General features: G+C 37.1%; 1 protein-coding gene across 1 annotated transcript in view; it reads left to right on the top strand.

Annotated features, from left to right (window-relative positions):
- The first annotated feature begins 423 nt into the window (after positions 1-423).
- Positions 424-19,081, top strand: part of CAB39L (calcium binding protein 39 like) — a 61,157-nt gene continuing 42,499 nt past the window's right edge. Inside the window, exons 1-3 of the mRNA XM_068984490.1 lie at positions 424-573; positions 13,361-13,501; positions 17,136-17,300. Of these exons, the coding sequence (XP_068840591.1) occupies positions 13,400-13,501; positions 17,136-17,300 (267 nt within the window). The 5' untranslated portion in view covers positions 424-573; positions 13,361-13,399. The remainder of the gene's footprint in view (positions 574-13,360; positions 13,502-17,135; positions 17,301-19,081) is intronic.

The following is a 19,081-nucleotide window of genomic DNA, read 5'->3' as shown; positions in this document are numbered from 1 at the left end:
GAAAGATGTAATGAGAAAAAGATTTTGTTTATCCCTAGACTTTTTTTTTTTTTTTTTTTGGCCAAGAATTAAATTTGCTTCAACTTAATTGCTTTACACACATTCTTGTGACATTGCATGATTGGGAGGGAGGGAGAGAAAGATGGAGCTGTGACTGTGTGGAATGTGTCTAAAAGCGTGCATTAGAGGAGAGGAGAAAGCACAAGCAAGCTGGTTTGACCAGAAACAGAACTGCCTGTGACAGATTAAGAGACAAGCAAGGCTGGGAATCTGAGAGCAAGTAAAGAGAGTGGAAATTTACAGCTGCCCGGTGTGAGTGTTCAGTGAGCATTTTCTGCTAACGTTTTCCGGTGGTAACTGTTACTCTTCAAAGAGAGAGACAGAAAGTCAAGACAGATCGTGGAAAGTCTTTTCTCTGCCATGCTTTGGTAATAGGAGGCACCCTCTGTTAAATGGAAGATAAAGGCTACTTCATCTAAAGTGCTTTGAGCCCCAGAGAGAGCTGTCTTCAGCACCTCACCATGGGTCTACTTTTCGCTGCGTAGACAAGCCTGGACTTTTCTATAACATTGGGTGAGTTATCAACCAGGTTACCTATCCTGGTTCACAGAAATGGAATTAATATGATAAACTTTTCGTTTAGTTGAGGTTTTACAGTTACTGCTTATAAATTTGTTTTATAAACCAAGCTGTTACCTCGTTTCTTTGTGCATGGTGAACTGCTGTTACTAGGAGAGGTTTAAAAAAACAACAACTACAAAACAATACTTCTCTGTTGCCTAAGGCACTTGAATCATTACCAACTATTCTGTGTCCATGGAATATCTTATTTTGGAAATGGGTTTTTATTTACAGCGTGTTTCCAAAAATAAAACAGTGGCAGGATACCATTTTTCATGTTTCTCTTTCAACTGAATGAAAATTCCAAAGTTACCTCTATCTGTTTATTGTCAGTAAATTTAATATGATCATTGTGATGTTTGGATAGTATCAATTATTAGAAATTGAAGCATTCCCTCATAATTCAATTAGGAATATTAATGAGGCCATTAATTAAAGGGATATGAAATTTGAATGTTGAATGCTTCAGTTAGACTCAAAGTTCTGTAGTGAAAACAAAAATTAGATAATTTACATCTCAGACTTACCATTTGATACGAAATGAATGCACCTTTCAAATTAAGGAATAAGGAATAAGAACAATTATTTTTTTCTCATAGATGGTACATAATATAATATAATATAATATTGTTCTGGTGAAGAACTATTTTAACCAGTTGCATTTATGTATGTAAGCAGTAGAGCAGAGAAAAAAAGAGTAAACTCTTGAAATATGTATTCACATTCCAATAAACTTCATTTTACAATCTTAACAGAGGAGATTGTATACTAATTTTACATGTCTTTTTAAAGGCACCCATGGAAGGCATGTAATCATTCTTCTGTGGGAAGAAGGAAGTATATATTGTTAACTGCTAAAGTGAGTCATTGCTTAAAGATGCATCTTTCTAAGCAAAGTTTCTAATCTACTCTGCCAGCCTCAAAAAAGATGTCCTTAGTTACTGATTCAAGTGAGTCCTTTAAGGCAGAACAACTTAACAGAAGTGAAAACTTAAGCAGAGTGTCAGTGAACAATTAAAAGGTCTAATATAAACTGGCTGTACTTTCTCTAATAGTTCCTGTATGTGTTCAGAAGCCTGTAGAACAGGTTTTGTTTCATGGGTGTGTGTGTGTGTCTGTGTGTGTTTTGTTTTTTTTTAAACCTGTTGACCTGTGTATAAGAAGAAACTTAGCTGGTCTGTGGAAACCTTTTCCAAACTAGTATCTTGTTCTTGAAGTCAAAAGTAAATCCAAAGCAATTATATTTATATCACAAACCAAGTTTTACTTCTTTACAGAATTCCCCACACTCAGTACTTAAACTGATGGAAGAATTGCATATAGCTTCACAATCTTCAGAATAAGCTTTTATTTTAAACTAGTATTTCATTGATATTATCTTAGTAGTGGCACCATTTCTTAAGCCTATAGGAATGTAAATATATAGAAATAGGGAACAACTCATCCTCAGATTCCAAGTGTTTTGTACCTTAGAAATTTATTTGTGAGTGGGTTGTTGGGAATTTAGGAACCATCTTCCCTGGGAAATGATTTAACAAATGATTGCTTGATTTTATTATAGTCTCAGATTATATTTTATTCACACTATAGAAAAACCATTGCCACCCTGAAAAATATTAGAAAATCAGTTATTGCAAAGATTCAGACATGACTTAGCAACTGAAAACAACAATAAAAAGTGATGAAACTAAATCTAGAAACAATTCAGGGTTGAATAAGACATTTTTATTTTTCCTAAATGTTAATACATGAAGAAAAGCAATGTTTATAAATAGCATTTCTATGTACTTTTCAGAGCTTCTAAGATTAACTGCACTGTTTATGAGCCCTAATCTTACATTAATATCAGTGACTTTTCTTTTCCTTGTTACAGAAATATTTCTAGCTGATTCTTTTATACTTATCAGCCATTTCTAAGATCTAGCCCAGTATCTGGCACATAAGTAGGTAGCTAATAAATATTTACCACATGGAGACTGAACTCTTTCTTTGGTTTACAAAAATGGAACTGAGTAGTTTTTCCAATGTACCCCAAAAAGGAAAGGGGTTTAGGGGCACACAGTTTTTATTATGAGAAAGAGATGGCCTGTCAAGAATTGAATTTTAAGAAGCAAGCAAAGCAATAGTAGTACAGAATAGGCCTAACTGTTAAAAGAAGAAGAAAAGACCATGGTGTAACTTAGTGACAACCCTGAATGAGTAGGGATGGTGATGAGGGGGGCAATTTACAAGCTTGGTATCTTGAATACATGGGACATTCTGAAGTAAGGTGTCAACTTCAGACTTATTACATACATATTACATATCACTCTTACTTCAACTCAACAAATAATGGCATAATAACAATAATGATGTGCTTTGTAATTATTATATCTGGGAAGGCAATTCTAAGTTATGATTTTGCAGTAGGGAGAGGCCTATTTGGGATATAACAAATACAGGAGAACTTTTATGTGTACTTTTTTATTTTAAAATTTACATTTATTCAAATGTACCCATTTTAAGAGAATGTTTCACTGAATGTTGAGAAATATATATGCTCCTGTAATCTCCATCCCACTGATTTAAAAAAAAAAAAAATTTATGTACCTATTTTTGGCTGCATCCGGGTCTTACTTGCTATGCATGGGATCTTCTCTATGGCAAGCAGGATCTTTCAGTTTGCTCAGGTTTAGTTGCCCCGAGACATGTGACATCTTAGTTTCCTGACCAAGGATCAAACCCATGTCCCCTGCCTTTGAAGGCATGTTCTAAACCACCGGACTGCCGGGAAAGTCCCCATCCCATTGATTTTTAAAAATGAAACTTATTGGCCCAATTAGTTTCCCCCATAGATGTACTTTTTCACTGCATTATTTCTATCTGTGAGTCGTATATGGAATAAAAGATAAAAGAATGGGAATTTCTGAACTTTCCTGAAATTTTCTTTAATGTGGCTGTTTACTTTTTTTTTTAGTTGAGAGAAGGTAACTGTGACTTAAGTTTAAATTAGCAAGCTCTATGGAAGACTTTTGGAAATGTTCCCCTCTTATCGCTGATTATAAAAGAAACCTATATGAAGGGAAAAAAAAGCTCATAAAAAAATTATTTTTAATGGAGGATAATCGCTTTACAGTGCTATGTTGGGTTCTGCTGCACAACAGATTGAATCAGCTGTATACTTATATATCTATCTACCCCCTCCCTCTTGCGCGTCCCTCCCACACAGCCCCCCCGCCCCGCCCCCAACACCCCACGGGTCGTCACAGAGCGCCAGGCTGAACTCCTGCGCTGTGCAGCAGCCTCCCACTAGCTGTCTGGTTTATACAAGGTGGTGTGTATACGTCAGTGCTGCTCTCTCAGTTCTCCCCACCCTCTCCTTCCCCTGCCATGTCCACAAGCCCATTCTCTCCGTCTGTGTCTCTATTCCTGCCCTGCAAATAGGTTCATCAGTACCGTTTTTTTTAATTCCATATATATGCATTGATATGTGATCTTCATTTTTCTGACTTATTTCACCCTGTATAACAGACTCTGGGTTCATCCACCTCACTACAACTGAATCAATTTCATTCCTTTTTACCTCTGAGTAGTATTCCATTGTATATAGGTACCACAGCTTCTTTTTTCATTCATCAGTTGATGGACAGAAGATACAGTTTTACCCATGGAAATCCTGAGACTTTTCTTGTCTTCAGAGAGATATTTCCCACTCCCTTAAGATTTTGTGGAAAACCTTTGAAGTTAGAACTGTTATTGAACAGTACAGTTGGAGATTAGACATAAAGGCCTAGAAATTCTCATTAGCTATTTCAGTTCAGTTCAGTTCAGTCGTGTCCGACTCTTTGTGACCCCATGGACTGTGGCACGCCAGGCTTCCCTGTCCATCACCAACTCCCAAAGCTTGCTCAAACTCATGTCCATTGAGTCTGTGATGCCATCCAACCATCTCATCCTCTGCCGGCCCCTTCTCTTCCTGCCTTCAATCTTTCCCAGCATCAGGGTCTTTTCTAATGAGTCAGTTCCTCACATCAGGTGGCCAAAGTATTGGAGCTTCAGTTTCATCATCAGTCCTTCCAATGAATATTCAGAACTGATTTCCTTTAGGATTGACTGGTTTGATCTCCTTACAGTCCAAGGGACTCTGAAGAGTCTTCTCCAACACCACAGTTCAAAAGCATTAATTGTTTGGCACTCAACTTTCTTTAATGGTCCAACTGTCACATCCATACATGACTACTGGAAAAACTATAGCTTTGACTAGACAGGCATTAGCCATTTATTCCCCTTTAAAATATTTTAAAGGATACCATAGGGCATTTAAGGCCCCAAATGACCTCTTCTCCTAGCTTCTCCTTCCCCCTTCAAATGCACTCCTCTCCACTTACATCATAAACATGTTTAGATGAGTCATTGGAGTGACTGACATTGGGTCATCTGTAGAGGCACACACACGTAAATTAGGAATATGAAATATTTCACTGTGTCTTAGGAAAAGGAATGCTGCCAAAATCTACTAAAAGTCTACAGGGCCTGAGTTGCCTGGGAGCAGAGCTGAATAATTTTTTTTGGCTTTCTCTCCAGGATCTAAGCCAAGTACAACTCTTTAATGAAATTTCATAGCCAGAGTAACAGAAATCATTTGTTTGACTAATGCTTTGAAAAGACATGATGATCAAATATTCCACAGTTTGAACTTTAAAAAACGGTTATTTAGTCATTAAAATTTTCATTTATGAGAAGGTGTTTCCATTGTAAATGCATTTGCATGATCTATTAAAGTTTGAAGAAAAGAAGAGAAAATGTTAAGGAAGAAGAAAATTAAATATTCATAATCCAGCTACCCAGAGGCTATCATTGTTAACTTTTTAAAATTATTTCTTTCTGCATAAGTTTTGTGTATTTGTGGGTTTGCTTGCTTTTATGTAGTTGTCGTTATACTCTATATTATGGGATGGTTCTTTTAGCAGCCTGTACATTTTATTTCACATTCCTTGTAAACATTTTCATAGCCATATACTGTATTCCATCAAATCTAAGAAGTCATTGGTTTTAAGGCATACACTTTATGTATCACTAAGAAAGAAAACAAATGAACAAAAATACCCTGCCAGTTAGTATAAGGTTCCATAAATTATTAAGACACATGCACATTTTAGAGATGTTGAAATGTGAAAAAAAAAAAAAGTTGTCAAGATAACCATTATTAGTTTATTTTCTTAGGACAAACTGCTAGAATTACTGCATCAAAGGTTTTGATATTTAAAGGCTCTAGATCCATGTTGCCCAATCCCACCAATAAGAAAAGAGAGAGCCTGTTGCATTTCACCATCCATAGCTAGAATTTTCTCAGACCAACAAAGACACTGTGTTACATCATGAGCAAAATAGTCCTTCATTTTTAACTTTGCGTGTTCCCATGATAGAAAATAAACATTCACTATGTGTTTAACTATATTTCCTCCTTTGTGGCTTTCTAAAATGTATACATTATTTCTTCATGGTTTTCTTATTTGTTTTAGATCTCCTTTTATAATGGTTTTAGCCCTCTGTCTTTCGTATTCATGTCGCAGAATTCTCTTATTTGTTGTTTGCCTGTAATGTTATTATATCCATAAAAATTAAAAAAGTTTTAATTAAATTTGTAGCATATTTATATTAACTGATTTGTCAGTCTTTTTTTTTTTTTTTTGAGATTTACTTTATCACTTGTAAAATTAGAGAAATTATTTTATATCCAGAAGTTTAAAAGTCACTTACAGTCACTTCTGTATCTGGCCTGTTTTGTTCCATTGGTCTGTTTTCCTTGTCTTACTGTTTTACTTATAGCACTTTATAACACTTTTAATTTCATTCCCCCGTAAGAAATCTTCCATTTTAAAATTTGTTATCCTGTTCTTTTATATTCTTGACTGAATTCATTTACTAAAAACTTTCTTGGATTTGTGACTGGAATTGTATCAAATTATGGACTTTAGGAGTAATTGACATTTTAATGATATTTAAATATTTAATATTTGATTTTTCTGTTCAAAAACAAAATGGGTTTTTCTGTTCAGTTCCTTGCTTAGTTATATGGATTTTTTCCCCTGAAAAATCTGTTTATTGTTTCAGGAAAGAAGAAATATGCTCATTATAGGTAATACAGAAAAACATCAAGATAACAAATCTCATTCGGATAATAGGAATTAACATTAATTCCGCCACATTCCGGGAATGATTCTGTGGTTGTATACAGTTAAAAAGGTGGCTTGCTGAAGGACTGAATAGATAAATAGACATACTTTGTACATGTTTAAGTACATCTTTCATTCGTTAGTTTTCTGCCTCAGGAATAGTAACTATCCTTATGTTGGATTATTGCTGTCAATTTTCCATAGTGATAGATTCTTTACTTTTAACTTTTTATTTTGAGATAGCTATAGATAAGAAACAATACCAAGAGATCCTGTGTACCTTTCATCTAGTTTCACCCATAATGACATCTTGCATGCTAATTAGCAGTTAGTGAAAGTGAAGTAAAAGTCACTCAGTCGTGTCCGACTCTGCCACTGCGTGGACTGTAGTCCGTCAGGCTCCTCTGTTCATGGAATTCTCCAGGCCAGAATACTGGAATAGGTTGCCATTCCCTTCTCCAGGGGATCTTCCCAACCCAGGGATCGAACCCAGGTCTCCCACACTGCAGGCAGATCCTTTACCATCTGAGCCACCAGGGAAGCCCAACTAGCAGGTAGTGAATTAATTTAATGGATAATGATCAGGACTCTTTTTTTTTTTAATGATGTAGGATAGAACAGATAGAATGGAATCTATCCAGAGTTCAGGTATTGTTTCATGAGACAATTATACAACCATTTATACACTCCTTTGCTCTGGGTCACAATATAAAGTGCATTTTTTACTATATGTCACTATTTTAAAAGGTGAAGGAGTTTCCTGGTGGTCCAGTGGCCAAAATTCCTTGCTCCCAAGACAGGGGCCCAGGTTCAATCCCTGGTCGGTCAACTAGATCTCACATGCCACAGCTAAACATCCCCCAGGCCACATCTAAGACATGGAGCAGCCAAGTAAATAAATAAAAATTAAAAAAAAAATTGAAAACAATTAGAAGTCAGAGAGTGAGTGAAATTCGCTCAGTTGTGTCCAACTCTTTGCAACCCCATAGTCCAGGGAATTCTGTAGGCCAGAATACTGGAGTGGGTAGCTGTTCCCTTCTCCGGGGGATCTTCCCAACCAAGGGATGGAACCCAGATCTCCCACATTGCAGACAGGTTCTTTACCAACTGAGCCACCAGGGAAGCCCACATTGTGGTATAAGTGCATGCTAAGTTGCTTCAGTTGTGTCCAGCTCTTGGTGACCCTATGAACTGCCAGGCTCCTCTGTCCATGGGATTCTCCAGGCAAGAATACTAGAGTGGGTTGCCATGCCCTTCTCAAGGGGATCTTCCTGACTCAGGGATCAAACCTGCATCTCTTGCATCTCCTACATTGGGAGACAGGTTTTTGTTTTGTTTTTTTTTTTTACCACTAGCGCCACCTGGGAAGCTAATGGGGTGCTCTATAGCATGTAAGATAAATGTAAGATTTGTATCAATACACAAATCTCATAAACATAATGTTGGTGGGGGGAAAGAAACTGACTTGTAGTACCATTTCTGTAATGCTTTAAAGCACACACAACAATATCACATATTATCTGTAATATTAGTAAAAGTGTGAAAGTATGTATAGCTAGGGTACATGATAAATAGATACAGTATGAGCCAGAGGTGCATGGGATCAGAGAACTGAAGCTGCCAAGGTGGTAGCTTGGGTTGTTTTGATTTTTGAGCTGGGTGGTAAATACATAGGAACTTGTTACATTGTTCTCTATTTCTTCTTCTAGATGCCCCAAATATTTATTTAAACTAAATTAAAACACCTAGGGGGGAAAGCCAAGTTGAAGGGTATTTTGATTAGCTTGGTGGTGTCACAAGCTGTTTGTGAGCCAATTGCTAGAGCCAGGGCAGTGGAAGAGATACTTGGCCTGCCTGGGTCATGTCCTCACCCTCTTGCTAGAGTAGGTGGGGTGGTGTGTATGAGGTGGGGTGGGAAGGAGAGCAGAAAGGTCTATCACCAGAAAAAAAACAGGCACCCAAAGTACCAGAGATTTTCTTTTCCTTTTTTGATTCAGTTATTTCTAATTTTATTGTTACTTCCATTCTTCTTTTTCTTTGAGATTTTTGAGGCAATCTCCTTTTTGACATGAATGAATTGTAGATTCTCACCCTCCCACCTCAAGGCTCCCTTTCAAGAACTATTTCTGGTTTTGTTGAGCTTTTGTGGGTTTGACTCCATCTCAACTTTTGGTAAAAATTTTATGAAGTGTACACAGTCTATCTGCACATAAATATGTTGGCCAGAGATTTAATTATGAGGTTATAGACTTTCCTTTCAGAACTCTAGATTTCTCCATGGCTTCATGACATGTAGTTTTATGAAAGTCCAAAGACAACTTAATTTTGATCCTTTTTGTTGTTACAGTCATTCTGCAGGAATGAGCTTTCAGAGAAAAGTGTTGGTTTCTTCTGGAAGCCGCACTGAGTTTTGTTGATGTTGTTCAGTTGCTCAGTATGTCCGACTGTTTGTGACCCCATGGCCTGCAGCACGCTGTGAGTTTGGAGCCTCATTATTAGTCTCAGCTAGAAAAATCCTTTCAATGATTGCATTTAGATCTCTTTTCTACTTAAGCTGTTTTATCTTCGTTGCTTCTACTCCATGTTTTAGTTCCTTTTGCACTTGTTGGCTTCCTCCACCTCTTTTCATTGTCGTAATAGGTGTTTTTATAGGATATAACACTGTATCTTCTCCATATTTCTATAATACTGGGTTGGCCAAAACGTTCATTCAGGTTTTTCCAATGCAGGATATACTACACACACACACACACACACACACACACACACACGCACGCACGCACGAGTATCTTATCTCCATCATTTTAGTTTGAGCTTTTCTGGTGTTCTGGCAAAATCCTTTTGTGTGGCTGTGTCTCCCACTACATCGAGCACTCTCTGAGGCTTATTAACTTTTGTATTTAGTAGTGCAAGGCCTCGAACCTTATAGAAACTCAGTAAATATTTTTTGACTGAATAAATATGGACTAATTGTGTACCTTTCAGTTGTCCTCAGTCAATGCTCTATGGGGTCACTTCTGCCCTTTGCAGATCTGGATTGCCATGCTGCGTCTGGGGGTGTTTCTGTATGTGTGTGTGTATATTATGTGTTCATCTTTTATCTTGACCAGTTCTCCTCTCTGTCTTAAGTCCTTTCGTTTCCTGCCTCCCCACCCTCAGTTATCTCTGTTCTGTCTCCTAAAGAGAATTAATTCTGGAAGTTACCTTTCCTGTTGAAGTCCGCAGGACACTCATCCCCTTTTCTTGTACTACTGTAAAAAAAAAAAAAATAGCACTTGTGTTATTTGTTGTTTATTCTGTTTACTTACTTCGTAAATGGGAAAAGTGCAACAGGGCCCATGTCGGTCATCTGGTATTTGTGTTGCTGTGTGGCTCACTGTCACCACTAACCTGGAGGGCAAGTTGATTTTCAGTGCCCCGGGGGCATTCGTCTGGGCAGTGTCGGTCTGTTGGACCTAACATGGCATCTTCTCTTGTTCCTGCTTCTTGTGTTGCTGAAATATAATGCATGTTCTAGAAACTCTGAGGTAGAATTTATGGAAAAATTACTAGTACTATATTATCCCAAGGAGGCATCATTTTCAGAACTCCCCCTTACACCCTTTATCGTTGGCCTTGATAGATACTAAGAATTAGACTCAGAATGGGTGTGGGCCAGTGATGAATAAGCGAGAGCTCACCGTATTTGGCCTATCTAATTTGAAAATATGATGCTCCATCTTTCTTTATGAATCAACCTTACAATATAAAGGTTCCTCAAATAATTAAAAATAGACTGACCATATGGTATGGGTACTTACCTGAAGAAAATGAAAACACCAATTCATAAAGAACTATGCACCCCCATCTTTATTGCAACGTGATTTACAATAGCCAAGATAATGGAGACAAGCTCAGTGCCCATCTGTGGATGAGTGGATAAAGAAGTGCTCTGTGTGTGTGAGGTGTGTGTGTGTATAGAACAGTATTATTCAGCCATAAAAGAATGAAATCTTGCCATTTGTGACAACAAGGATGGAACTTTGAGGGTATTATGCTAAGTGAAGTAAATCAGAAAAAGACAAATACCATATGCTCTCACTTATATGTGGAATCTAAAAGACTAGAAAACAGAAGCCAAGCTTATAGATACACAGAATGGACTGGTGGTTGCCAGAGGCAGAGGGCGGGGTGTGGATGAAATGGGTGAGGGGGTCAAAAGGTACCGACTTTCAGTCATAAACTAAGTAAGTCATGGGGATGCATTAAAAAATAAAATAAGGTAACTTGCTTGGTACTAACAGATAGAATGTATGTGGGCTTTCTCAGAGCCTTTGGCAACATTTGTCCTGATATCTTCGTGAGTGAGATAGAAAAAATATGAGTTAAACATTATGACAAGGTGAATTTGCAGTTAGTTTAAAAAAACACTTATTAAAAACTTAAATGACACGTAGACAAGCGTGATAACTTCTGAATCATAGTGGATCAGTTACCAAGTCAGAACTAGATCTGGATTTAAATACCTCATGTTTGTTTAGCAGATACGTTGAATGCCAGCATTATAACTCTTGATCACAAACAAGTACTGAAGAAAATTTTTGGAAGGATCTCAGGTAACTCAGAGATTGGACAGAAATCCTAGGGAAGCAGATTTGGGGAGCAGGAATCCAGGGGATGTAGTGTTTAGAACCGTAACCAAGGTTATGCTGGGTGCATAACTGGTTAGAGTATTGCTATCAGTTGCTGTTATATATTTGTGTGTAATATTCTTCACTGATTAATTGTGTTATTGTTAATAAGAAAAATATGAGGAAAAATGGAGTTAACCCAGAAGTCTTCCTATAGAGGTATTGGTAAAATAAAATTTAATAAGAAATTACCAAATACTCCTAGTAATTATATGTCTGTATAATGGATGTTGTTGTTGTTGTTCAGTCACTCAGTTGCGTCTGACTCTTTGTGACCCGTGGACTGCAGACGCCAAGCTTTCCTGTCCTTCGCTATCTCCTGAGTTTGCTCAAATTCATGTCCTTTGAGTTGGTGATGCCATCCAACCATCTCATCCTCTGCCGGCCCCTTCTCCTCCTTCCCTCAATCTTGCCCAGCATCAGGGTCTTTTCCAGGGGGTTGGCTCTTCACATCAGATGGCCAAAGTATTGGAGCTTCAGTTTCAGCATCTGTCTTTCCAATGAATATTCAAGGTTGATTTCCTATAGGATTGACTGGTTTGATTTCCTTGCAGTCCAAGGACTCTCAAGAGTCTTCTCCAAAAGCATCAATTCTTCGGTGTTCAGCCTTCTTTATGGTCCAGCCCTCACATCCATACATGACTACTGGAAAACCATAGCTTTGTCTAGACAGACCTTTGTCAGCAATGTGGTATCTCTTGCTTTTTAATATACCATCTAGATTTGTCATAGCTTTTCTTCCAAGGAGCAAGCATCTTTTAATTTCATGGCTGCAGTCACCATCTGCAGTGATTTTAGAGCCCAAGAAAATAATGTCTGTCACTGTTTCCATTGCTTCCCCATCTATTTGCCATGAGATGATAGGCCCAGATGCCATGGTCTTAGTTTTTTGAATGTTGAGTTTTAAGCCAACATATTCACTCTTTCACCAAGAGGTTTTTTAGTTTCTCTTTGCTTTCTTCCATTAGGGAAAGCCTAAAAAAAAATACTATAGCCTGAAAAATACTGTTTTTAGTATTATTATATTTTGGTTTTAAAAATACATTTTTATATATAGAGACAAAAATTAAGGAGGAATATGTATGAAAGCTGATAACAGCTGTTACCTCTGTATCACTGGTTAATGGGAGCTTTTGATTAATTACATCATATTTCTGTAATGTTTGACATATTTTTACTAATTAATGTAAAGCAAATAAATATGTTTCTCCTAACTGGAGCCTTTAATTTAGATCTTTTTCCCTAGCATATTTTTAGTATAAATAGGGTGATAATAGCTATATTTAGCTTTTTCTGCTCTATGCAAATAGATGTTCTCAAAAAGAAGAACTGATTTTTCTTTTCCCCTCCTCCTCACCTCCCCACTCCCACCCATCATGGTAATCCTCATTTCATCAGTGAGTATGGCCAGCTGAATATTTGAAGAGTAAAAAAAAAAAAAGATTCTAAATAATTTTACATTGTAATTTTGTTATTGCTATGGAGTGGAATGTTTTAAAATATTGCTTTACTAGAGCTTGTGGATCCTAGTCTGACTTTTGTTTTACATGTTCTATTTTATTTATCATAATTAATATCACCATCTTCCTCACTCTGTTTAGTCAAAATATCTAGTTTTAAGTATCAGCTTATTCTCTAAGAATACTCCTTTTCCTATTCTTGTATAAATCTTTAATTTCTTTTATAAGAAAGATATTAAACTCTGAGTAAAAACTTTTAGGTAAATCTTTAAAAATATCTTTCTTGAAATATTTTACACTAACTTAAATTTGGCATGAAACTTAAAACTTGTTTTAGTTTGATCGATTTTAATGTTCCATATTACTGAATTGGTTGTTGAAAACATGACATTTTGGTATAACAATTTAATCATGTTAAGAATTAAAATAATAATTTTTGTTTGTTTGTTTTCAGCATTCTATATTACATGAAGAGATTTCTATTAATGAAAAAATGCCTCTGTTTAGTAAATCACACAAAAATCCAGCAGAAATCGTGAAAATTCTGAGAGACAACTTGGCCATTTTGGAAAAACAAGACAAAAAGACAGATAAGGTATGAGCTAAAACAATAATGTTATTATTAAAATACATGAATAGACCTAAAGCCAATGTAAAAGCTTAATGAAGAATCCTAAACATGGTCTGCGATGCACTCTCAAGGTCTTTGTGAATACATTTAAATTGGTTTCAGGTCTTAATGCCATTGATAATTATTGAATCTATTGTCTTGAACTCTTTTTTCATTTTCTAAAGCCTCAGACCAACCTTGGATCCTCTAGACTTAAGGAGTAACGAAATATTACTCAGTCATAAAAAGGAAAGGACATCTTGCCATTTGCAACAACTTGGGTAGACCTAGAGGTTCACTATGCTAAGTTAAATAAGTCAGAGAAAGACAAACACTGTGCAATTTCACTTACATGTGGAATCTAAAAAACAAAACAATATTAAGGAGAAACAGTTATTGTCAGAGGGGAGGTAGGGTTTGGGTTGGGGGAAGGAATTGGTGAGGGAGATTAAGAGGTACAGACTTCCAGTTGCATGGGTATGAAAGAGTGTGGAGAATATAGTCAATAACTAAGTAGTGTCTTTGTATGGCCACAGATCGTAACTAGACTTATACATTTTAGAAATGTATAGAAATGTCGAATCACTATGTTGTGTAACAGAAACTGACATAGTGTTACAGGTCAATTATACTTCAAAAACATATGAACAAACAAACTCAGAAAAAGAGATCAGATTTGTGGTTACCAGAGGCAGGGGTGTTGGGAAGAAGGAATTGGATGTAGGCAATCTTCCGGTTGAAAGGTAAAGAAAGTACTAGAAATATAAGGTGCAGCATGATAAATGTGATCATCACTTCTGTATGTTATATGTGGAAGTGGTTAAGAGAATCCTGAGTTCTCATCACAAGGAAAAAAATTTTTTTCTCCTCTATTTTTTTAATTTTGTATCTGTATGCAGTGATGGATAAACTTATTGTGATAATCATTTCATGATGTATGTAAGTCAAATCATTATGCTGTATACCTGAAACTTATACAGGACTATATGTCAATTATATTTCAATAAAACTAGAAGGAAAAAATTCAGAGTGGAAAAAAAAACATCTAAGAGGTTTTACAGTTAAACATCTAATGGGTTATACTGTTAATACTGTGTATAATGTTACATGAAGGGTAAAAAGTTTGTGTTTAAAGATCATCTGACAGTTTCTACTACAATGCCGCCTTTTTTCTCTTTTTGGCCACACCACAGCACCATGTGGGATCTTAGTTCCCCAACCAGGGATTGAACCTTGTACTGGAAGCATGGAGTGGTAACCACTGGACTGCCAGGAATACCCAGTGCAGCCTCCTTTTAACATTGTTTTAAAGTCCTACCCAGCAGCACTTCCTCAGAGGACGTTCTTTTTAGTATCTTAGATATTCCCTCAAAGGGACATTGAATCCGACATATTCAGTACAATACCTTTAAAGTGACTGGGGCTTCCCTGGGGTCTCATCGGTAAAGAATCCGCCTGCAGTGCAGGAGATGCAGGAGATGTGGTTTGATCTCTGGGTGGGGAAGATCGTCTGGAGGAGGAAATGGCAACCGACTCCAGCATTCTTGCCTGGAAAATCCCCATGGACAGAGGAGCCTGGCAGGCTGCAATCTATGGGGTCGCAAAGAGTCGGACACGACTGATCACACCTGCACCCCTGCACCGCACTGCATGCATGCTCTAAAACCCTGCGGTTCCCTCCTAGTGTAAACTCTAGAGATGTTCTTGCACACGTGCACCAGGATGCGCTGTCAGGATTGTTCATAGCATTGTTGTGCACAGTAACCCATCAGTGGAAACACCTCGGTGTCCGTCAACAGTGGAACTGAGAGGTTGCTGTCAGTCCAGCTATCACTAGAACACTATTGAACAGTTCATTTAAAGGAGTGCCGCGACGTACAGCGGAAAGAGCGAGCCTTACAAATGCAGTGCTGAGTGAAAGAAGCAAGTCCTAAGAGGGTGCAGGTGCTATTCCAAGTTAGCAGGACTAAGCTATGTTGTTTTGGGAAACAAACATAGATTTTAAAATAACCTGTAAAGAAAAACAAATCAGTGATTATCATCAAAGATATAAAAGGATTTACTTCTAGACTGAAAAGAAGGCATTCAAAGTGGCTCCTGGGATGCTAAAAATGTTCTCTTTTTTGACCTCTGTTTTGGCCACACAAGTGTTTGCTTTATAATTATTCTAAACTCTATATATGTTTAAAGTAATCTTCTATAGGTAAATATCACAATTTAAGAAAACTTCTTACCTTTAATAAATTAAGGATTTCTTCAGTCATATCATGAAATGTACCTGGAAATTAATTTTTTAATTAACAACTACTATGAGTTAGTTTTTTATTATTTTGCTGTATTCTATTTCCTTCTTTACTTATAATGATTAGAGTACAATACTTGAAAGTACTAAAACTATACCTACTTTTAAATATTCAGCAAAGTGTGAACTAATTTGCCTGTTTGTTTTCCTTACCTATTTTTTAAAATTTTTGCTATAATTTCTTAGTATAATTAAGATACTATACAATCTACCATTTTAAAGTGTGCAATTCAGTGGTTATTAGTTTATTCAGAAGGTTGTGTACCCATCACCACTGTCTAATTTCAGAATTTTCAGCACCTCATTCTCCCCTCCCCAGGCTCTACTCACTGGTATACTTTCTTCCTCTATAGGTTCTCCTATTATTCTTCTGATTAATTAGTTTGCCTGCACTGAATCTTAGTTGCATCACATGGAGTTTTTAGTTGTGGCAAGTGAACTCTTGGTTTCAGCATGTCGAGGGCCCCCTGCATTGAGAGGGTGGAGTGCTAGCCACTGGACCACCAGGGAAGTCCCTCTCCTATTTTTCTTTAGAATGTAGTGAGATTTTTTGCTCTTTTTTTTAAGTTTCATAGATAACAAAAAGATAATGGTTATGTGTGAGGGATCAGTGGATTGACAAAGGTTATGGGTTTTGACAATGTATGATTTTGTACCTATTTCATTTAAAAAATCAGAATCATAGGGATTTGTTGAAAATCATTAACAAATGCTTTAAATAAGACTACTTGCTACTGATAAGTCTTCAACATAAATTGAATTGAATTTCCAAGAGTTAAATTTATAATTAATTACTAGCAAAGTTCACTATGAATATGATTTAAAGAAAGATCATTTCAATTATATTAACCAAGTAGAAATACTAAAGATCTCTCTTTTATAAATTAATTTCAGTAATATTAACAGCAAAAACAAAAACAGTGCCTACTACATGGCTTTTGTTTGTTTGTAACTGTATTGAGTTCTTTAATCATAAATAAGCAGAAAATAGGTAACTAGTGGGAAGCTGCTATATAGCACATGGGGGCTCAGCTGAGTGCTCTGTGATGACCTGGAGGGGGTGGGGGTATGGGGTTGGTGGGGTGTTGGCGGGTGGAAGGGAGGTTTAGGAGGGAGGGGATATATAGCTGATTCATGGTGTTGTACAGAAGAAGCTCACGCAACACTGTAAAACAGTTATTCAATTAATAAAAATAATAATTATACAGAATTTTAAAAGTAAATAAATAAGCAGGGCTCAAGAAGTGGTTTTTGTTTGTTTGTAGCCTGAAATTTTTTTTTTCACTCTTAACTGTTAGCGTATATTTTGGTCCCTAGGCTTCAGAAGAAGTGTCAAAATCACTGCAAGCAATGAAAGAAATTCTGTGTGGGACAAGTGACAAGGAGCCCCCAGTGGAAGCCGTGGCCCAGCTCTCACAGGAGCTCTACAACACCGGGCTGCTGGCGACACTCATAGCTGACCTGCAGCTGATAGACTTTGAGGTACACTATCTGCCAAAGGCTGACACTTGTACTTTTCAGTTTTTATACACATGACTACCAGTATCTGACTGTCATTTTTTCTTACTGTTGTTGTTGTTCAGTCGCTAAGTCGTGTCTGACTCTTTATGACCCCATGGACTACAGCATGCCAGGCCTCCCTGGCCCTCACTTCCTGCTGGAGTTTGCCCAAGTTCACGTCCGCGGCGTTGGTGATGCTATCCAACCATCCCATCCTGCTGCCTTCTTTTCCTTTTGCCTTCAGTCTTTCAGGGTCCTTTCTAATGAGTCGGCTGTTTGCATCACATGGCCAAATTAATACTATTTATATACTATTTTAAATCCCATTTTCCCCAGTAAAACTTCTAAAATCACCTTAATCTTTAAAAAAAAAATCAAAAGGTATACCATAGTTAAGTTTTATGCAGCCAAGTTGTGAAGTTAATGGTCAATAATAATAAAAGATAACTTGTTGAGTGCTTACTCAACGTTGTACAGTTTTTAAGCACTCTTCTAGTTTAATTCTTTTCTTTTTAAGTTTTAAAAAATATTTATTTATTTGGCTTGCCAGGTTTAATTGGGGCATGTGGGATCTAACCCTGACCAGGGATTGAACCCAGACCCCCTGCATTGGGAACATGGAGTCTTAGCCACTGACCACCAGGGAAGTCCCTCATTTTATTCTTAAAGCAACCTGTATGTGATCAGTACTATACTATTGGCCTTGATTTATAGATGAAGACCCTAAAGTTTAAAGGTATTAATTTCCCCACGGTCACTCGGTCACTAAGAGCCTAAGCTGAGGTTCAAATGTAGTATCTCCCAGGCCTGTTTCTTTAATTAAAACATTTATACCAATGATTTAAGAATTTTGTTAAATGCTACTAATATAGGATATTTCTCTCATTTTTTGAAAGCAGTTATACCTAATTACTGAAATAATATGTAAAACAATAATCTAGAAACTTAAGGGGTGAATATGTGTAAGCATTTTATTATCTATGATATATCTAACTTAGAACAGTGGTTTCTCAATGAAATGTGTGGTTGTAAGACACATTTCACGATGGAAATCTTGGTTTTGATTTGATTGTTGTTTTGCTACTACTGTCAGGCTTCAGATAATGTCAGGTAAGCACTTGGATCTCCATTAATTCTCAGAGATAGAAGAGAATGGAGATTTCTGAAGTAAATTGCTTTAGTTTTGTCACTGAGGAAGTGAAAGGAGACTCATTACAGTGATGGACCACGATAAGGTCGGGGCTCTGGGGATGTGTGGAAATACTAGCTCACAGTTCTCTGGATGGCTTAGGTGGAAGAAGATTTTGGCCAACTAGAGCTGACGGGGAGGAATGCAGGGCAAGACTGCTCTGTGTGCTTGACTAGAAACAAGACTGACGGAGGGCCCCACAGGGCCCAGATTTCAACTCAGCCTTCCTTTTAGAAACCTCTGTCTTGCTGGCCATACCACCACTCTGAGCGTGCCCAATCTTGTCTGATCTCTGAAGCTAAGCAGCGTTGGGCCTGGTTAATACTTGGATGGGAGAAACATGTGTCTTTTTCTTCCTTCCCTCCCTTATCTGTTTCTCTAACTTTGACATTTTCTGCTCAATTATCTCCTTTCTTACTTTTCCCTCTTGCTTGGCTTGTCATTCTCCCTCCCCATCTTACTCCCTATTTCCCTTTAAAAAATATTTTTATTTAGTTATTTATTTTGGCTGCACTGGGTCTTAGTTGCAGCATGTGGGATCTAGTTCCCTGACCAGGGATCAAACAAGGGGCCT

This window comes from Capricornis sumatraensis, chromosome 12 (assembly GCF_032405125.1).
Source record: "Capricornis sumatraensis isolate serow.1 chromosome 12, serow.2, whole genome shotgun sequence".
NCBI classification, from domain to species: Eukaryota; Metazoa; Chordata; class Mammalia; order Artiodactyla; family Bovidae; genus Capricornis; species Capricornis sumatraensis.
Note: the sequence above shows the minus strand (reverse complement) of the source record. Positions and strands in the feature narration are given on the sequence as shown.